The sequence below is a fragment of the Manis pentadactyla genome, chromosome 16 (assembly GCF_030020395.1).
Source record: "Manis pentadactyla isolate mManPen7 chromosome 16, mManPen7.hap1, whole genome shotgun sequence".
Taxonomy (NCBI): Eukaryota; Metazoa; Chordata; class Mammalia; order Pholidota; family Manidae; genus Manis; species Manis pentadactyla.
Genome location: NC_080034.1, coordinates 45,534,865 through 45,557,229, shown reverse-complemented (window position 1 = coordinate 45,557,229; position 22,365 = coordinate 45,534,865). Strand labels below are relative to the sequence as shown.

Genomic DNA, 22,365 nt, shown 5'->3' with positions numbered 1-22,365 from the left:
GAACTAATTTATATTCCCACCAGCAGTGTAGGAGGGTTCCCCTTTCTCCACATCCTTACCAGCATTTGTTGTTTCTTGTCTTTTGGATGTTGGCCATCCTAACCGGTGTGAGGTGATAGCTCACTGTGGTTTTAATTTATGTTCCCTGATGATTAGCTATGTGGGGCATCTTTTCATGTGCCTGTTGGCCATTCAAATTTCCTCTTTGGAGAAGTGCCTATTCAGATACTCTGTCCATTTTTTAACTGGATTATTTAGTTTTTGGATGTTGAGGTGTGTGAGTTCTTTATATATTTTGGATGTGAACCCCTTATCAGATGTCATTTACTATATTACATATATATTACAGAATATTCTCCCATATTGTAGGATGCCTTTTTGTTCTACTGATGGTACCCTTTGCTCTTTAGTTTGATGCAGTCCCATTTTTATTTTGTTTCACTTGCCTGAGGAGATGAGTTCAGGAAAAAGTTGCTCATGTTTATACTCAGATATTTTTGCTATGTATACTTCTAAGAGTTTTATGGTTTCATGACTTACATTCAGGTCTCCGATCCATTTCTAGTTCACTTTTATGCATGGGGCTAGACACTAATCCAGATTGATTCTCTTACATGTAGCTTTCCAGTTTTGCCAACATCATTTGCTGAAGAGGCTGACTTTTCCTCAGTGTATCTCTGTGGCTCCTTTATCATATATTAATTGGCCATAAATGTGTGAGTTTATATCGGGATTCTCTATTCCATTCCATTGATTTATGGGTCTGTCCTTGTACCAGTACCAAATTGTTTTGTTTACCTTGGCTTTGTAGTACAGCTTGAAGTTATGGAGTATAATCCCCTCAGCTTTGTTCTTCCTTCTCAGGATTGCTTTGGCTATTTGGGGTCTTTTATGGTTCCATATAAATTTTAGAACTGTTTGTTCTAGTTCATTGAAGAACGCTGTTGCTATTTTGATAGGGATTACATTGAATCTGTACATTACTTTACTCAGGATGGCCATTTTGACAATACTAAATCTTCCAATCCATGAGCACGGGATGTATTTCTATTTATTGGTGTCTTCGTTAATTTCTCTCATGAGTGTCTTGTAGTTTTCAGAGTAAAGGTCTTTCACCTCCTTGGTTAGGTTTATTCTTAGGTATTTTACTCTTTTTGATGGAACTGTAAATGAAGTTGTTTTCCTGATTTCTCTCTCAGCTAGTTCATTGTTAATATACAGGAATGCAACAGATTTCTGTGTATTAATTTTTGTCCTGCAACTTTGCTGAATTCAGTTATTACTTTTAGTAGATTTTTGGTGGATTCTTTAGAGTTTTCTATGTATAATGTCATGACATCTGCAAACATAGACAGTTTAAATTCTTCCTCACTAATTTGTTTGCCTTCTATTTCTGTGTTGTCTGATTGCTGTGGCTAGGACCTCCAGTACTATGTTGAATAAAAGTGGTAAGAGCAGATATCCTTGTCTTGTCCCTCATCTTGGAGGAAAAGCTTTCAGCTTTTCATTGTTAAGTATGCTCTGGGTTTGTCATATCTGGCCTTTATTATGTTAAGGTACTTTCCCTCTATACCCATTTTGTTGAGAGTTTTTATAATGAATGGATTTTGAATTTTGTTGTGATTTCTCAGCATCTATTGAGATGATCATTTTTGTCCTTTTCGTTGATGTGGGTATGTTGTTGATTGATTTTCAAATATTGTACCATCCTTGCATCCCTGTAGTAAATTCCATTTATCGTGATGGATGATCTTTTTGATGTATTTTTGAATTTAGTTTTCATCAGGGTTATTGACCTGTAATTTTATTTTTTTGTGGTGTTTTTGTCTGGTTTTGGTATTAGTGATGCTGACCTCATAGAATGAGTTTGGAAATATTCTTGCCTCTTTTACTTTTTTGGAATACGTTAAGGAGGATGGGTATTAGGTGTTTGATATCAAACACTTCTCTAAGTGTTTGATAAAATTCAGCCAAAACACCATATGGTTCAGGAGTTTTGTTCTTAGGTAGTTTTTTCATTACCAGTTTAATATCATTGCTGCTAATTGGTCTATTTAGATTTTCTGTTTCTTTCTGGGTCAGACTTGGAAGGTTGTATTTTTCTGGAAAGTTGTCCATTTCTTCTAGTTTGTCCAATTTGTTGGCATATAATTTTTCATAGTATTCTCTAATAATTCTTTGTATTTCTGTGGTGTCTGTACTGATTTTTACTTTCTCATTTCTGATTCTGTTTATGTGTGTAGACTCTCTTTTTTTCTTGATATATCTGTCTAGGGGTTTATTTATTTTGTTTATTTTCTCAAAGAACCAGCTTCTGGTTTCACTGAATCTTTCTATTGTTTTATTCTTCTCAATTTATTTTATTTCTGCTCTGATCTTTATTATGTCCCTCCTTCTACTGACTTTGAGATGCCTTTGCTCTTCTTTTTCTAGTTTTATTAAATGTGAGTTTAGACTGTTTATTTGGGATTGTTCTTCTGAGATATGCCCGTATTGCCATATATTTCCCTCTTGCCATGTCATTCACCACATCCCACAGATTTTGTGGTGTTGAGTTATTGTTTTAATTTATCTCCATATATTGCTTGATCTCTGTTTTAATTTGGCCATTGATCCATTGGTTATTTAGGAGCATGTTTTTAAGCCTCCATGTGTTTGTGGCCTTTTTGTTTTCTTTGCATAATTTATTTCTAGTTTCATTCCTTCGTGGTCTGAGATGCTGGTTGGTACAATTTCAATCCTTCTAAATTTACTGGGGCTCTTTTTGTGGCCTAGTATATGATCTATTCTTGAAAATGTTCCATGTGCACTTGAGAAGAATGTGTATCCTGTTGCTCTTGGGTGGAGTGTTCTGTAGATGTGTGTTAGGTTCATCTGTTCTGTGTTGTTCAGTGCCTCTGTCTCCTTACTTATTTCTGTCTGGTTGATCTGTCCTTTGGAGTGAGTGGTGTGTTGAAGTCTCCTAAATGAATGTATTGTATCCTATTTCCTCTTTAATTCTGTAAGTATTTCTTTCACATATGTAGGTGCTCCTATATTGGGTGCATATATATTTATAATGGTTATATTGTCTTGTTGGATTGACCCCTTTTCATTATGTAATGTCCTTCTTTGTCTTTTGTTACTTTCTTTGTTTTGATGTCCATTTTGTCTGATAAGAGTACTGCAAGTCCTACTTTTTTCTCCTTATTATTTTCATGAAATATCTTTTTCAATCCCTTCACTTTTAGTCTGTATATGTCTTTGGGTTTGAAGTTAGTTGCTTGTAGGCAGCATGTTGACGGGTATTGTTTTTTTATCCATTCTGTAACTCTGTGTCTTTTGATTGGTCATTCAGTCCATTTACATTTAGGGTGAGTATCGATAGATATGTACTTATTGCCATTGTCGGCTTTAGATTAGTGATTACCAAAGGTTCAAAGGTAGCTTCCTTACTATCTAACAGTCTATCTTAATTAGTTTATTATGCTATTTCAAACACAATCTAAAAGTTCTTTTTTTCCTCCCCTCTTCTTCCTCCTCCACTATTTATATATTAGATGTCATATTCTGTACTCCTTCTGTATCCCTTGACTAGTTTTGTGAGTAGTTCATTTAATTTTGTGTTTGCTTAAGAATTATTTGTCTACTTCATTTACTGTGGTTTTATTTTCTCTGGTGACAGCTACTTAGCCTTAGAAGCTCTTCCATCTAGAGCAGTCCCTTTAAGATACACTATAGAGATGCGATGTTGGTGGTGAATTCCCTGAACTTTAGCTTATCTGGAAATTGTTTAATCTCTTCTTCAAATTTAAATGATAATATTGCTGTGTAGAGTATTCTTGGTTGGAGGCCCTTCTATTTCATTTCATTGAATATGTCATGCCACTCCCTTCTGGCCTGTAAAGTTTCTGCTGAGAAGTCTGCTGATCGCTTGATGGGGTTTCCTTTTTAAGTGATTTTTTTCTCTTCCTGTCTGCTTTCAGTACTCTCTCATTGTCCTTGATCTTTGCCATTTCAATCATTACATGTCTTGATGTTTTCTTCCTAGGGTTTCTTGTGTTGGGAGATCTCTGCACTTCGGTGATCTAAGTGACTATTTCTTTCCCCAGACTGAGGGAGTTTTCAACAATTATTTCCTCAAAGACACTTTGTATCCCTTTCTCTCTCTCTTCTTCTTATGGAGCCTCTATAATGCAAATATTGTTCTATTTGGGTTGGTCACACAGCTCTCTCATTATTCTTTCATTCCCAGAGATGGTTTTTTCTGTGTCTCAGCTTCTTTGTTTTCCTGTTCTCTAATTTCTATTTCATTTTCTGTCTTGTCTACCTCATCTAATTTACTTTTAAATCCCTCCATTCTATGTTTCACTTCAGGCACTGTATTTTCCAAAATTTCTATCTCTTTGCGGAAGTCCTCCCTGAGATCTTGAATACTTTGGTGTAGCCTGTGAGTATGTTTATGATTTTTATTTTGAAATCTTTATCAAGAAGATTTCAGTTTCAATAAGCCCTCTTTCTGACATTTTTTCTTGTAATTTTGTTTGGACCAAATTCCTTTGCTGCTTCATTTTTTAGCATTTGCTGTGGAATGATAACTTTTTGTAGGCATCCCTCTCTAGTGCCCAGAAGGTCTACTCTCTGGAGCTGCTATGCACCTGCAGCAATGGCAGGGCTTGCAGGCAAATGAAACTGGTGCCTGCTGGGAGGAAAGAGAGCTTGACTCAGAGGGTTTTCTACCTTCCCTGACTCCACTGTCAGGCTCAATGTGCCACATGTGCAGGGAGGAGCCTCTGTGCTACACTCTTGTAGTTGCCATGGGCATGGCCACCCTCCAGCCGACCTGGCATGATGGCAGGGGTGGCAGGTGAGTGGGACTGGCACCTGCCTGGAGGAAGGAGCAGCAGGCTGTGAACTGCAGTGGGGGCCTTTGGGGCTGCAGTTGCCAGCCAGGAAGATGGAGTGTCTGAAGCTCCCGATAGGACTGGCAGGCTTAGCATGCCAGGAAGGTTTGTCTGCCTGCCCTTTCTATTGAGCAGCGAGCTCTGTGTAATCTTTGCACTTTTAGTGCCCCTCTTTTGCTGCTGGGAAGTACTTCAAACTGCCCACTGTTCTTTTGTTCCACAGGGAGCCAGTTGTGTGTACCTGTTCTCCACAAGCAGCTGGGATCTCAGGCTCTCTGAGTACTCCACCTATCTTTGCTTTCCAACCTCACTAACCCCCAGAGCACCATGTAATATGCATTCATGCTCCTGGAGTAGATCTCCCGGTCTGGGTGTTCAGCAGTTCTTGGATTCTACTGCCTCCCTGCTCCTTTCTCTTCCTCCTGCCTATGGGCAGAGGTAGGAGGAGGGCTTGGGTCCCCCAGGATTGTGGCTTTGTTACTTTACCATTTTCTGTGAGGTCTTCTCATTTTCCCCAGTTATTGGCAGTATGTTCTGCAGTCTTCAGATCTCTTTTTCAGAATTAGTTGAATTTGATGTATTTTCATGCTTTATGTGATTTTGGGAGGAGATTTCTGCCTCACCTCTCATGCTGCCATCTTTTTTCTGGTCCCCATGTTTATAATTTTCTATTGAAATCTATATATTCATTCTACTCAATTTTTTTTCTGGTCAATCCCCACTGGAATATACATTCCATGAGGGCAGAGATCCTTGCTTTTTGTTTTTTTTGTTTTTTTTTTGCTACTATGGTATCCTGTATACCCAAAACAGTGTCTGGTGACTCAATTAACATTCTTTTTCACGTACAAGAGCTCCTACAGGGTAAATAATTTAAAGCTGTTGAGTCCATGTGTATGTTATTTCAACTTTAAAATATATATTGAAATTGCTTTTTAAGATGAGTCTACCAGTTTATACACCCATCAGCTGTATGTGAGAGTGTAATTTTTTACATTCTTACCACCAAATATTATTGAAACACTGTGACATTTTGCTGATATGTGTCCCGTCCAGCGGGACCTAGTTATTTGTGGAGACGAAGGGGATCTGACCTGGAAGAAAATGGGGGCGAGAGAAGAGCGAAGGCAAGACAGTATTCTGATCAAGCCTTCAAATTTTATTGTAAGACGGGGGTAGATATACACCAGTGTTCAGGGGCAGAGTGGGCCATAGGATACTTGTAAGCAGGGGATTGGCTGCATAGCAGGGATGGCGCAGCGAGTTACATTCTGATTGGCATATGATAATGGGGAAGGAGGGGGAGAAGAGTATCTCTTGGCGCGCGCGGGCTTTCTTGTTGGCGCGCGCGGGCTCGCAGCTAATCTCCAGGAAGTGAAGCAGGAACCTCATGAACTGTGGCCATCTTGTTGTCTTTGTGTGGCTCCCAACATCTCCTCCCTTTCTATTTATTTCAGAAAGGTGGGCCTTAATCGAGTGAGGGAATAGAGGCCTGGCTCCTCCAGTAAGGTAACATCTTGCGAATGTCTACCTATATGCTCTCGGTATCTTTTAGGGAGGAGAGGCAGAGCTGAAAGCCAAATTGCTAGCTGATATTAAGGCTTTATGTACATATGGATACCAACCTCTATGCAAACCAGGCATATTCTCAGGGAGGACCAGAGAGGTTCTAGGAAGAACCCTCCCTTGCGGTACTTTGTCTCGCACTCATCTCGATGCCCATACCCTCACAGTTAGGGGTATGCTTGGTTCTGGCCGACCAGCATATGGGCCACATTAATTACGGTGCCAGAATCGATGGTACCATGGTTGAGGCGCCTGTAAAGTTGAGAACTGGAGGCCGGGAGCATTGGTTGGTTCGGTGTCGGATCCTTCATCACAGGCTGTAAGTCTGTGATAATGAACAGCAACTGCTGGCTTGACGAGCTGGTCAACCTGCTCTCGAATAAAGGCTGTTAGTTTTCTTAAGGCCCAAGGGCCAAAAGACACTAAAAGGAGGAGTCCTGCTAAGGGTCCAAGGATGGTGGGGATCAGAGTTGTGAGCCATGGGGACTTAGTGAACCAGGACTCAAAGGGACTTTGGCTAGCTTCTCGCTCTCTCTTTCTCTGGTCTAGCCTTTCTCTAAGCTTTGACATTGAATCTCTTATTATTCCGGAGTGGTCTGCATAAAAACAGCATTCTTCTCTTAAAGCTGCACACAGACCTCCATCTTTTAGGAGCAGTAGATCTAGCCCCCGTCTATTCTGCAAGACGACTTCAGAAAGGGAAGTCAGAGATTCTTCAAGTTTGGTAATAGATTGTTCTATGGTTTTTAGATCGTCGTCAATGGCGGTTCTCAGCCCTTCATAGTTTTGGTTCCCCTGGATGATGGCAGCTGTCCCTGTTCCTACTCCTGCTGCAATTCCTACTCCCACTAATGTGGCTAGGGTCAACGAGACTAATTCTCTCTTGTACCTATTTTTAGGGTCGAACTCAGTGACAAATGAGGGATCATCATGATATATAAGCCTCGGCACTAGTTGAACCATAACACAGAAATCATGGGAGAAATTGAAAACAGAGGTGGAAACACACGGCGTTAGTCCAGTGTTACAAGCCCACCATCCTTGACGGGGAGGGACTAGATATCTAGATTCACTCGAGGTAACTATGGGTATGGTGTTATTACACAGACTCTTATGGGTTGAGGGAATTGTTCCTAAACATGTAGCTTTTCCAGTTACCTCAGTCAGGGTTAACTTCTGCATGCCCCAGCCACAGGCTTCGTGGCTGGTCGTATTGTTAAAATTGCCCAACAATCCTAGTCCTTCATAGTAAGGAGGTGAAGAGGAAAAGCATAGCTAACAGGATTTGGTAGTATTTGGGTTGGTGGTATTTAGAACTCGGAAAGCTCCTTCAAGGAGGTTGAGAAGGCGCTGTCCGGTGCTAGGAAGGAAGGTGGGTCGGTTAAGAGTGGAGGCGAAGGAAGGGGTGGCAGCGTCTGCAGGTGGGGCTAGGGTTGGCGCGGGTGGGGCTGGGAGACGCGGCTGGTCTCGCAAGACAGTGTTGGGTCCTACTGGGACAGCCGGAAGAGGCTCTACTCTAAGCTTGAGTATAAACAAGACTCCATCGTCATAACGTTCTTTGTACAGTCTTAGTCCCCATGTGGCCCCCGTTGTCCAAATAGTACTCCGTTTCCCAGGATTGGTGAATTCGATACGCAACGGGTGACACCATGTATTGCACGTGCCATCGTTGCCCCAATTTGGGTTCCCTTGGTTCTTTGTTTTTGGGTGGGTGTAATTAGCAGTGACTTTAATAAGGTCCCATGAGGAGGAGGGCCGCCAGTAGGTGTCACCTGAGGTCTCACAACCCCAGCTTGCACAGAAAAAGTCCGCTCTTCCTCCACACTTATAGTTAAGGGCTTGGCTGCGATGGTAGCCAGGGCAGACCTAGAAAGTGAGGGTCTTTAACCTGCTCCTCCTGCCGAGCTCTCCGCATCCTCCCCAAGGGTCTAATCCTAGTCTCCCAGGGGGTGACGGGGAGGAGGGGGGTTTTTGGAAGTCTGTGTGCCCTTCCAAATCCCAATTGGCTGGAGCACCTATTGCTAATTTGCACAGGTCGGGGTACAGGTCTGGCCACCAGGAATAGGGGTGTGCTATTTTTGACACACTCCAAACTACGTTCCCTGTCCCACTGATCACCTCCCAGGTCAAGTTGTGAGACTGCTGTGGGCTGGAACATCTGCCTGGGGGAAGGGAGCACAGTACCAGTACAATGGCACACAGTTCGAAGGCGATCATCTTAGGGGCGTTCTGCTGATCTTAAGCCGGAGAGGGTTCTTGGTGGATCGGGCTCTCCACGCGGGATGATCGTCAGTTGTTTCGGTTGGGACAACAGGTTTCACATGAGATGCGTGGATCTACTTCCTGCCTTCTGAAATTAAACAGAAAGGGAAGGCTTCTCAGGGGTTAACATGCCCTGGACTAGAGTTATTGTTTTTGCTTTTATTTGTGTCTAGAAGTTTAATGAGCCTATCTGGGAGCCATCGGGCATTTTGTGCCTTAGCATCATATATACAAGCATGTCCTTTCCCCCATATGAGCACAGGGTCAGGCCCGTGCCATGTGTTGGTCATCGGATCTCTCCACATAGCCTGTGCATAATTATCTGCCGTGGAGGGATGCCAAAGGCGATCAGCAGCGGTTTTACCCGCGGAGTCATAAGTAAGGAAATTAAGAACAAACAATGCATGATTTAGGAGTGTCTTTGCATTACCTGTTTTCGGATAGAGTACTTCTCCCCCCGACTGAAGTTTGAATAACATGTTTTTAAGGGTTAAGTGGGCTCTTTCAACAATGCCTTGGCCTTGGGGATTATAGGGGATTCCTGTTATGTGCTTAATACTTAACTGCGCACAGAACTGTTTAAAGCTAGAGCTGGTGTATCCAGGCCCATTGTCAGTTTTTAAGATTTTAGGTGGTGGTAGATATGCCAGGCATGAGAGAACATGGGTAATAACATTTTTAGTTGCCTCTCCCGTTTGCAAGGATGCACATAGGAAACCACTACATGTGTCAATAGACACATGGATATATTTTAATTTACCAAAGGGAGGGTAATGAGTGACATCCATTTGCCATATCTCTCCTGGAACCAACCCCCGGGGGTTGATTCCATTATGAGGCTCTGGGAGGAGAGTTAGACATCCTTGACATTGCCGAACTATTTGGCGGGCCTGTTCTCGGGTGATTGAAAATTTGAGTCTAAGAGTATGAGCATTGAGATGATGTAGTTCATGGGCCCGTTGGGCTGCAGCCAAGGGTGAGTCTGACGTGACAGAGGCTACTAATTGAGTCGCCAGATCAACTCTGTCATTGCCTTTGGCAAGCGGCCCTGGAAGGCCAGTGTGAGCGCGTATGTGCCCGATGAAAAAAGGGGGGGAAAGAGTAGAACAAGTAGTTCGATCTGTAACTGACTGTGAACAATCAATTGATTCAACCCACTACCTTCGGACCAGCCACGTTGGGCGCCACTTGTCCCGTCCAGCGGGACCTAGTTATTTGTGGAGACGAAGGGGATCTGACCTGGAAGAAAATGGGGGCGAGAGAAGAGCGAAGGCAAGACAGTATTCTGATCAAGCCTTCAAATTTTATTGTAAGACGGGGGTAGATATACACCAGTGTTCAGGGGCAGAGTGGGCCATAGGATACTTGTAAGCAGGGGATTGGCTGCATAGCAGGGATGGCGCAGCGAGTTACATTCTGATTGGCATATGATAATGGGGAAGGAGGGGGAGAAGAGTATCTCTTGGCGCGCGCGGGCTTTCTTGTTGGCGCGCGCGGGCTCGCAGCTAATCTCCAGGAAGTGAAGCAGGAACCTCATGAACTGTGGCCATCTTGTTGTCTTTGTGTGGCTCCCAACAGATATGGGTATGAAGTGGCTTAAAATTTATGTCTCCTGATTAATAATGAGGTTAGGATTTCTACATATATTTATCGGCCACTTGAAATTTCACATCTATGAAATGCCTGTGCATATTCCTCATGAGTTGTTTGATTGCTGGCTTTTTTCTTATTTTCAGAAGTGCATTATATTTTCTGGGTATTGATCCTTCTTGATTATACGGGTTGCAAATATCTTCTGTCAGTCTTTTGTTTGTTGTTCCCACTTGTTTCTGTTTGTTTTGATGTAGCTTTAAATTTTAATTATTTCAAATTTATTAATTTTTCCCTACACATTTTGGGTAGTTTATGCATTTTAAACAAAATTTTGCTTTACTTGAGCATAAAGAATTGTTCCTGATATTCTTCTAAAAGTGTAGAAGTTTTGCCTTTTAAGTTTTTAAACTATTGTAATTAATTTTTATGCATATGTTCATTTTTTTTCCATCTGGATATCAAAATATCTCGGCACCATTTGTCAATATACACTTGTATACCCACCTATCTTCATCTGTATTTATTCTATAAATAAATCTGTAGATATTGGGACCATGAGTTCACACTGACACATTCAATTCAAATCCAATACTACTGGATTCATTTTGGCCTTTTTCTTTTCCTTGTTTAACCTGGCCCCCAATATCTTAATTATGTTCACTTATCTGATTAATCCTTCCAAGTCTTGCTTTTCTCAGTTTGGATTATACATTAAATTGTATGATTGGTGAAGCTTGAATAGGATCTGTGGAATAGATGGTAGTGATATATCGGTGTCAATTTTTCTTCCATAGCTCCACCTCCTCATCCATGTGAACATTCTGTTCATTCTACTTGGGCTCCAAACTCACTCTGGGCTGGGCTGCCTCCTCCTCTCCTACTTCCTTTGGCTCCACTTGACTTGAAGGGTTTTGGACTGAATCATTCAGGAAAGAAGGAAGGTAGAATTTTGTTTAATTACAAAGAAAATTACCATGGAAATTTTAAAACATATAAATGTAAAGAGACCACTACAGTGAACTCCCCTATGCTTCTTGCCCAGCTTCAGCAAGTATCATCTTTGTACCACTTTGTTTGTTTCCCTATTGCTTTCTGAGTGTTTTAAAGCAGACCCAGACATATCAGTTTACCCACAAGTACAAGTACTTCATATGAATGAACAGGTGAGGACATTTTGTTAATATAACCACAGTATCATTATGGCAACTAAGTTGATAGAATTCCTAATGCCTTTGTGTTGTAGTTTTCCAAGTTGTTGCAAATCAATATTTTCATAGCTGTTTTGTTCTGATCAGGGTCCAGAAAAGTTTTACCATTGCATTTGGTTGGTATATCTATTCAGTCTCTTTTAATCTATGATGGTTCCCTCTCCTCCCCTGCCTTTTCAAAAAATGGCATTTATTTGTTGAAGAACCAACATCTTCTGCACTATAAAATATCTCACATTCTGGATTTGGTTGATTGTTTTGAGTAACTCATTAATTCTCAAATTAATTTGCATATGGAAATCACCTAGCAAATTTTTAAAGTTATTCATGCCTGAATTCCACCCTCCAACATTCTGATTTAATTGATCTTGGCTGTAGCCAAAATACCAGGTTGTTTTAAAAGCTCCCAAATGATTCTTAGGTGCTGTGGTGTTAACTTGCTTCTGTAGTTCACTTACACAGGTATTAGGCTGTAGAAACTTAGATTCAGGTTCACTTACTTTGCCAACAACACATCATCGCAGTACTTTGAAGCTCCTATGGCGGCTCATCAAGATAATATTATTTTCTAGTAGTTTTCATTTGTAACAGCCTTTGTACCTCTCCTTCAGTTCTATCCCTTCCTTGTTATCCTTTGAACTGCAGATATACTAAGAAACAAAATTCAGAAAGGTACCAATATGGTATTTTTCAACTTAATAAACTTGCATTCCACCAAGTAAAAAAGGAGACTTACTGACGTCTCAGTCCAGCAAAATAACTTTGCAGTCACCTCTGGCTCAAAATCCAGTCCTGCCTAGTTCAAAGGAACCTCAGGGCTGCCTTGCATTTTAGGATAGGTCTAGCTTATTATAGGTGAGGCAGTGCTCTAAGCCCAGTACACAGAAAACTCACCCAATACTATCCCTATCTACTAGTACTATGCCCATTTACAGATTGGGAAAGTCAGGCACAGAGAAGTTAAGTAACTTACCAAGGTTACCCTGCTTATAAGTAGTAAATCCAGGATTATGAACCCAAGTACCTTGGCATGAGTCAAACGGTGGATCTAACCAAGTAGAAAGAAAGCAGGAGAGAATAGGGTCTTTGAAACACAGGACCAGCGAGTGTCTGGAAGTGGGGACCAGTGTAAGCCTGGTTGCCTGAGAGGACATGGAAAATGGAAAGTGGTAACTGGTGGAGGGTTGGGGAACCTCTAGTTAACTTTTGCAGGAACGATTTCAATGGCTTTGTTGGCAGTTTGCTGCTTACAATGTTAAGACTGAATGGATGCTGGGGACTAGAGTCAGAGATAGAAGGGCTTTCTTTCAGGTAGTTGGGAAGGAAACAGTAGCAGCTGGAGGGGGGCAATCAGTAGGGGCAGCCAATACTCTCTCCAAGCAAGTGTCTAGTGATGTGTTTTGCTTCTTTGATGTTTCTCAGAGAAACAGGTCCTTCTGTTCAGAACCCCAAGGGCTCTGAGGAGCCTTGGTTTCATTTTAATTTTAGTGTCAGTTTTATGTAAACTGTTGAGTCCAACTTACATGAGAGGATTGGGGGCCACAGCAGCATCCTGACAGGATGTAAAGATATAGTCTTATTTCTGATGATACAGATCCTGTCATCCTTTCTCTCCTTCCCCTAACTGCCTCCCCTGAGTGGAGATAAGGACCTGGTTGCTAATGGGTTAACTCGGGGACTACTACCGAGAGGCGCTTCCTAGAGAGTCCAGGAAGTGGCACAGATTGCCACGGAAGCTTCCTGTGCCCCAGCCTCAATTTTTCTCCAGCAGCTGGAAGGTGTTCATTATCCACCAGGACGTTATTTGGGGATACTTACTGTAGGATTCAGGGTGGGTGCCGATAAGGACGCTGCTAAGGCACGGGCTGCAGGAAGAAGTCTGTGCAGCTGCGCTCCAGGGATGTCTAGGGCCCCTGGGCACGCGGAAGGGACCACTTGCATGTTTTAGTGGCTAATAGTTATTTCCCACCTTTCAAAGATTTTGCAGAAACACAGCTCCCAGCTGCAGTGAGGCCCAAGTACTCCCTGGACCAGGATGGCTAGAGAATCGAAGGAAAGCGCAGCCTTGGACTCCCAATCTGCAGACGACCGGACGGGGATTCTGATGGTGAAGGTGGAGCAGGAGGAAGCCTCCGCCTTGGCTGCAGAAGCGGGACCACCCGGCAGCTCCGCTCCAAGCCCCGAGCGCTTCCGCCAGCACTTCCGGGGATTCCGCTACCCGGAGGCTGAGGGGCCCCGCCAGGCCCTGAGCCGCCTCCGGGAGCTCTGCCAACTATGGCTGCGGCCCGAGATGCACAGCAAGGAACAGATCCTGGAGCTGTTGGTGCTGGAGCAGTTCCTGACCATCCTGCCCGGGGAGCTGCAGAGCTGGGTGCGGGAGCAGCATCCAGAGAACGGGGAGGAGGTGGTGGTGCTCTTGGAGTGTTTGGAGAGGCAGCTGGCTGAGCCCATGCCGCAGGTAGAGAAAACAGGTTTAGTACCTGCTTCTTCCAGAAATCTCAGGATCCGAGTGAGAGGCATTTCTTTAAAACCCAGAAGTTCTCAATTTCTTTTTGTTCCGGAAACGACTTTGGCAGTAAGATGAAGTTCCTGAACCCCTTCTCATATTAGTATTTTTAAATACATATAAAGGATTACAAAATAATTCGATTATATGAATACGTAGCTAGCAAAACATGAAACAAATCTGTGATGAAATTATATATGTGCTTTTTAATTAATGATTCAGTAATAAGTCCTAGGGATAAACCTAATACCTGGCAATTTAGAAGTTGTTATAAGCATGAGTGACTTTGACAATATTTGCCTGGTAGTAATGTGATGTGAAAATATTTGCAATTTCTATCAAAGGCAGTTTCTTCAATTCTGCTTATAATACCTTGGTTTTGTTGCCGTTCAGAACTGAAGGAAATTTTGCTTAGAGGCTAGTAAAAATAAAATTATTTTTCCCATTCACATTCATGGAATACTTGGAAAGGAATCCATGGACAAGTCAGGGAGCCCTGGATTTATTTTCATTTGCACCTTCCTGCTTGTCCTATGAGACTGTTTTTCCTTTGCGTGATCCTATGTTCTTGTGCATTCCTTTCAGGGACCAGAGTAAAGCCTTCTAACTGGTAACCAGGAGGCCACGGTTCTTTAGTTGGCACTAGTGTCCGCTAGTCCTATAACAGTGAAAAATCGCTTCAGGTTTCAGTTTCAACTTTATGTTGTGGATGTGGGAAATTCTAAGCTACACATGAGTTAATAATGATCATGCAAGTGACTTGAAAACTAATTCATTATAAATGTCCAGAAGGAAGCCTACATTTAATGAAGACATGCGATATACCAGGCCCTGTGTTAGGTGATTTCACATACTGTTATAGTGTTTGCTGGTCTCCCAAACCCTATAAGCTAGAAATTTTTATCCTCATTTTTCAGTTAAGAAAAGATACTAGTATTCTGAGAACTTAGCACCAATTCCCAGAGTTTTCATTAAATTAAAACACATTTCATTCACTAAGGCACAAATGAATATAAATGTATATAATGAGGAAGCACAGAGTAATGCTTAAAGCAGGGTCTCTGGAGCCATTCTGCCAGAGCTCCCATCCCAGCACTGTGACCGATTAGCTGGTGACATTGGGCAAGTTGCTTAGTACTGTGCCTCAGTTTCCCCAGTACAAAAACATGGATAATAGTACTTAGCTCATGGGGTTGTTATCTATAGTGAGTTAATATTCATAGAGCTCTTAAAAAATAGTGCCTGGGAAATAAAAAGTAGTGCACATAGAAAGCATAATAGAAGTGTTTCATGAATAAATACTCTAATGGCTTCTAGCTCCCAGGTGGAGAACAGGGGCAAGAACTGCTCTGTTGCAAGGTGGCAGTGTTGACACCAGCTCAGAGGTTACAAAGTACCCCAGTTCCAGCTGATGAAGGCTTTGCTCAAGCGTGAATCTCTAGGACTGCAGTCCTTAACAGACAGAGGTGAGGATTACTTCTGGGCCATATGAATTCTGCAGAGGTCAGTCAATTTAATTTAGGGATCACCTAAAAGACAGATCTATAGACAGGTGCTTTATATGCCCATCACAGATCTACTTTGAGACTGAGACTGAAGGGGAAATTTCAAACAGTGTTAGAAAGCTTTCCTAACCAAACCTGGGCATAGTAAATAAGTTGTTATTAAAATTGGCGTTTGTAAATAATTGACATTTTTCACAACACAGTAATCTCCATTCATTTAACATATATTTATGAAGACCCTCTATATAGTAGCCAGTGCTGTAGGCACCAGGGATAAGAGTGTCAGTAAGACGGATTTCTTGCTCCAGTGGAGCTTACATTCTAGGACAGAAGATAGCAAATAAATTAACAATACAATTTTAGATATTGGTAACTGCTATGAAGAATATCAGGTAGAATATGTACAGCCAGCCAGAATATTCCACAGGTTATAAAACTGCTGCAAGTCAGAGTATAAATCTTCCAAATCCTTGATCTACAACTACAACAGGGTAAAAAAATCCCTCAGTAAGAAACTACTCTATGTTCCTGGGTGTTCCTCATGTGTTGTGAACATTTGGGCATATTCCAAAGACACACAACCCTGGAAATGCCAGCCAACATGCAGTCCTTATTTCTTAACAGAAGTTTAGCCTCAACTAGTTTACTGCCCCTTGTGAAGTTTACTCCTTATAGGAAGACCTGAATTTTCCCTTTACTTCTCTTGAATGTGAACAGGACTGTATAAGCAGACTTCTATTTTTTCCTTTTTGGCCCCAACCTGATCTGACTCCTCTTAGTTTTTTAAAACTAAAGCAGAAAGCACTCAAGAGCTATTAAAAATATTTTAAAAACAACAGTAAAAATCCTCATATCCCCCCTTTCAAATTCAAGATGAAAGGACTTTCAAATGGAAAGCTTTGTTTCACCTTTACATTGCTTTCATTTCACTGTTCTTACCAGTTATCCTGTCTGTCAGTTTTGCATATCTGCAGAATCACACTGCATCTCTTTGGGCCCTGGGACTGGAGCTGGTATGGGTCAGGAGCATATTCTCTGTAAATGTCAGAATTTATTAATGCAGTCTTTGACCTTGGATTCCACAGTGCAGAGACGCTGACTACCAGGGTAGATCTCATCCAGAGCTTCTTTCCTTCTTAGTTCTCCAGGTTCCTGGGCTTACCCAGGGGGGGGCGCTGCAGAGGAGACACAGTGGTAGCGCCAGGCTCACCCCAGAGGCCCAGGTGAGCTGCAGCCCCTCTCCCTTCCCAGGCCCCCATCACTCTTTCCTTCTGTTGGGCTTCCCATAGATCCCTTTGTCCCCACTCTTCCTACACCCTCATCGTAGATCCACACGGAGTTTGGGTTTTCTCATCTATCCCAAGGTTGCTGCTCATGGGCTGCCTTTATTTGGTGTCCACTTAAGAGGATTTTCCTGTTTTACTCCTAGTTGGGGTGGTGGTGGGCGGAGCTGTCTATGATTCCCTGATCTTCCTTACCTCATCTGTTTGGTCCGCTCCCTTAACAATGGGACTTTTGTCTCCAACAAGGGCAATTCAGCAACTACAAACTGAAGATTCCATTGTGATGGTGGTTGAGTTTTGTTTTTATAGCATCACAAACTGTGCTATTAGTGAGAGATATAAATACATGGCCTCTGCTCTCTAGGAACTTAAACTTGAAGAAATAGCTCAGGTGTGTCCTTTTAGTCTAAGGTTAATATTACAATCTGAACAATCTTCACTTAACAAGGATTTTAATTTCTTACCCACACTTTCACATCCTACTTGAAGAGCTCGGTGTTTGAAGCTTTGTAGTATCTATGTTTTCTGTGGTTTTTCTCCCCTAGATTTAGATATCATTGTATTAAAAAAATCATTAAGATTAAATGAGCCTACCTCTACTTTGCCAAAGCACCCCACAGTATTTTGAAAGGTGTGTGTATGGTTCCACTCACTTCACTGCACTAGTCCTTGTTTTCTAAACCTTTTCACTTCTGGACTATTTAGATACTTATATGAAAGTGCTTATCCTAATGTGTATAATATTTCTCTCCTTTAGTGGTTATATTTTGGACAAAAATGTTATTAGAGGTAGGTGTAAATGTGCCACATTGCTCTTTCTTAAGAGCCCCTTTAAAGGGGATGTTCATTCTTTGCAGGTGCCCAGCTTTTGGAATGATTTTGAGTAAGGGGGACTAGGTGGAATTACTTATTGTTCCAGGGGTTGATGAAAGTGGAAGATGTGGCCCTGGCCCTCGCTTCTGGATGGACACAGCTGGATTCATCTCGGGTGAACTTCTGCAGAGATGAAAGGCAGGACCTCCATGGCAGCCTGATCTCCCTGGGTAAGACCCATGGGCCCTGACTTCTCATGGGTTTCTTGGCTTCCCTTGTGTATTAGAACTTACTGGGCTGGTAGAAGCTGCTTGAATAATGTTTAGATTCAGAAACACCATTTCTGAACCCCAACCACTAACCAGCTGTGTGACTAGTTCCATCACCCTTCTGACCTTGGCTTTTCTCTGCCCTGCCAGTCTTCTGGTCAGGCTAAGTGGGGTGAAGCAGGTATAGCACTCAACACCAGCCTGGCTTGTAGCAGACGCTCCGGATGTGTTGATTCCCTTCCTGGTGTAGTCCTGCCCAAGGGGGAGAGCTGAGGGGTCTCCAGGAAATGGGCCATGGGACTGCAGAGTGTGAGAGCTAGAGATTGAGGACAGAGCCTGACCTTCAGAGGAGGGTACAGAGGCACACAACATGCCTGACTGGCCAAGTTCATATCGTTCATTGGTGGCCCATTGGGAGCTTCAGCTTAGATCTCCCAGCACTGAAGCGAACCTCATTTGTGGGGCCCTGGCTGTGCCTGGGGCACAGTCAGACATGACTGCACTTTCCATTGGTCAATGACTAATTTCCGAGTCCCAGCCTTCTCTGTTCCTTACAGAACACTTGAGAAATCCTTTTACTTGCCTTGCTTACTGTTGACTGTAGCTCAGCCCTTTTGGTGTCTAATCCTAGGTGTGTGGCGCTGCCTTCCTATCCTTAGAACCTAGAGCCTCTGCCTGTAAGACCAGTGCAGTCCTCACCTCCTGTCTTCCATTCTGTCTGTACCCTTCTTCCAATGGCCCTGTTGCCATTCCCAGGTCTCCCTCCCCAGCACCCCTGTTCTCCCCCTTTATTCCCATCTTTTTTCTTGAGCCTAAATCATCTGTGGCATATACAGGTAGACCCTATACCCTTGCCTCCCTGGGACTCATCATAGAGCTTTCCCCCATGGCAGGCATGATTGACATGTGCTGTCCATTTGTTATTTCAGGTGGTGAAATACAGACCGAGATCAGGGAGTTACATCCAGGTGAGGAACACCCAGTACGAGAGTCTGGGGAAATACCATGCCACTTGGGTGAAGACATTGCCCAGATTCCTACACGTGCAGAAGCTGGTGAACAGGAGGATGAGTTACAAAGAAAGCGGAAAAATGACACTGGGAGGAGACGACACATTTGCCATGAATGTGGAAAGAGCTTTGCTCAGAGTTCAGGGCTGACTAAACACAGGAGAATCCACACTGGGGAGAAACCCTATGAATGTGAGGATTGTGGCAAGACCTTCATTGGGAGCTCTGCCCTCATCATTCATCAGAGAGTCCACACTGGTGAGAAACCATATGAGTGTGAAGAATGTGGGAAGGTCTTCAGTCATAGTTCAAACCTGATCAAACATCAGAGGACTCACACTGGGGAGAAGCCCTACGAGTGTGATGACTGTGGGAAGACCTTTAGCCAGAGCTGCAGCCTCCTTGAACATCACAAAATCCACACTGGGGAGAAGCCATACCACTGCAACATGTGTGGGAAAGCTTTTAGGCGGAGTTCACACCTCCTGAGACATCAGAGGATCCATGGTGATAAAAATGTTCAGAATCCTGAACCTGGAGAGACCTGGGAGAGTCAGGGTAGGATGGAAGGCCAGTGGGAAAATGTTGAGGTCCCTCTGAATTATAAATGCAATGAATGTCAGAGAAGTTTCACTGGTAATAGAAGCCTTATAGAACATCAAAAAATCCACACTGGTGAGAAACCCTTCCAATGTGATGCATGTGGAAAAGGCTTCACCCGAACTTCATACCTTGTTCAACATCAGAGAAGCCACGTTGGGAAAAAAATTCTGTCACAGTGACCCAAGTCGCACAATACCACAGTTGCTGCTCATTCCTCATTGAACTAAAGCCACCCTGGAGCCCATCCTGACTGCTTAAACTGTGGGCTGGGACTTCATTTACAACTACTAGTCATCAGGAGCTTGTTAGAAGATACAGAATCTGAGGTGAATTATCTTCTGCATTCTAGAAGGTGATGGGCAAAAACTTGTTTGATAGGAGGACTACATGAGTGTTGACTGCAAGATACAGGACCTGAAAGGGTTTTTTCTCACCTATTGGACTTAAACAGGCTACCAGACAGACTAATCACCCTCAATGAGCCCTTGATGATGTCTCCTGGGCAGCTGGCTGTGATTTGGGGGCTGCTGCTCTGGCCATTTATTTGGCCTATAATGAATCCTTCACCAGTTGGTCAGATCATGATGTCTTATACTCCCCATTGTGCCTTGCATACAGGTGCTCTAATTATTTATTAAATAGATCAGTGAAATGACCTTCATAGCTCTGAAAATTTTATTTCTGAGGACATTCTAACTAAGGTCATTTCTGTTTGTGTCTAATTCTCTGAGATTCTACATTCTGGGTCAATCTAGTGTATTTATTGATAAGTACATAGGATTTTTCAGTGTTGGTGTGGGGGAAATCCATATTTCTTCAACAGCATAGTACTTCTAGAAAGAATGCCTTAAACAGCTAATTTATCATTAGGATATTGTGGGACTGCTCTATCCATAGAACTTCACTCTTTAGTCAACATTGATTATGTTAGTTCACATTAATTTTGCTGCTCTTTAGGGGAATCCTTCCACACTCAGGTAAAGAAAAACAAACTTATCAAGTCAGATAAGGATGCCTATGAATTTTATTATAATTTTGTGATGCTCAGCAGCTTGCTTCTCACCTTTAAGTTATCTTGGACCTAACCAAGTGCGAAGACAGCATCTGTATTCCTGTTCCCAAATTAGAACCAACTTGCATCAATACTTAATGACACCTACACTTAAATTTCCTCTGGGTCAGAGGATTCACAGCAAATACCTAAAACAAGTTTGATTCATGTTTTCAAAACTGCTTTGTTGATTGGGGATAGGAAGGTAGGGTCAAGGTAGCTAGTGAGGGTAAGAACCCAAGTATTGGCAGTAGTAGAAAATGTATCTGTTCAGAAAATGCATTTGTGTCTGCACTTCAGGAATCATATGTATTTGAGAAAAAGGATTCCACTGTATCCATAGTATCAACATGTGAAATCAAGATTAAACTGTCAGTAGTCTTACTGTGATTCTAATCACAATAAGAATTTTGTTGTGTCTCCTGTTTTCACCCAAATCACCTCCTATTGAGTACTTCAAAGACCGGTATCTTCTTCACCAGTGCCTGAATGCCTACTATCACCAGCTTCCAGCTTCACCAGGCTGTGCCAAGGATGGATTGTGCTTCCAATGAAATCTCTGACCATGTTGTTAGTTACCAGCATAGTCTGTTCTCAAGTACCCTTTCTGGATTCCTCTGAACTACCACAGGCTTACTAGGGACTTTGTAAACTGTAGGGCTCTCCCTTTATCGCTTCCCTATAATCTTTCATTGCCTTCATTATCTGATTGTAGTCTAATTTAAAACGGCCTTTACAAGATTCTGTAGATTTTCTCCACTTAATCTTTTCTAGCCTTAAAAATTTCCTTTTAATCTTACTTTCGTTTGCTTCCACAAAGCTAGCCATTAACTTTTATTTTTCCTGAATGTTTGCTAATAGCCTTGTTTTTAGATGCAGCTCATTTTATTTGTTTATTTCATGTGAAGAAATGTTATGTGAAAGCCTTTCACAAACAAGAAAACACTGTAAATGAATGAGATTAACAAAGGACCACTGTGCCTCCTTTCATTCTTTCTGCTCCTCAGACTAGTAAGACTTCTCTGCAGAGGAAGGAAATATTGTAGAATAATACTTTGCCTGGTAATAAAAGGGATAAAGCACATACAGACATACACACATGAGCTTAGGCTTTCACTATGATGAACTTGGTAAGACTTGCACATAGGCAGTGCCATGACAAACGCCTTGTGAGTGGTAAACTGAAGGCTGTGGAAGTTCAGAGGAGGGAAAGGTAACTTCAGGCTGTATACTGATCACATGGACAGGGTGACATGCTAGCTGAAAAGATTTAACAGTTTGTCAAATTTAATAAGGCAAGTTTGAGGAGGTAGGTATATTGTAGAAGACTTCAGTGGAGAGCAAGTTTATATTTTATTAAGTTGTAAGGAGCCACTGACATGATCAACATTATCTAGGAAACTCACAGTATTGTGTAATTGCAAATAAAAAAATCTTTAGACATCTCTCTTGTATAAAGCAAAGGTGTGTTTATAAGCAGATAATAAATAAATGACTTATAGGATGGTCTTTAATTCATTTTACTATCATTAATCTACCATTACAAGAAGAACATTATGGTTACTAGACTCCCCCCTTCACCAAGTCCCTCCCACACACAAACCCCATTACAGTCACTGTCCATCAGCAAAGTAAGATGCTGTAGACTCACTACTTGTCTCCTCTGTGTTGCACATTACCCCATATGCCCCCTCCACATTATACATGCTAATCGTAAGGCCCACTTTCTTTTTCCCTGCTCTTATACTTCCCTTCCCACCCCTCCTTTCCCTTTGGTAGCCATTAGTTCATTCTTGGGTTCTGTGATTCTCCT

The 22,365-nt window shown here is 42.3% G+C and overlaps 1 protein-coding gene across 1 annotated transcript; it reads left to right on the top strand.

The window, feature by feature from the left end:
* Positions 1-13,224: 13,224 nt before the first annotated feature.
* On the top strand, positions 13,225-20,157 carry ZKSCAN4 (zinc finger with KRAB and SCAN domains 4). Its single transcript, XM_057494190.1, is given in 6 exon segments — positions 13,225-13,970; positions 15,336-15,416; positions 15,418-15,484; positions 16,664-16,746; positions 17,726-17,849; positions 18,818-20,157. Coding segments are annotated over 6 exon segments (1,641 nt in total). The 5' UTR covers positions 13,225-13,547; the 3' UTR covers positions 19,681-20,157.
* Positions 20,158-22,365: the final 2,208 nt, after the last annotated feature.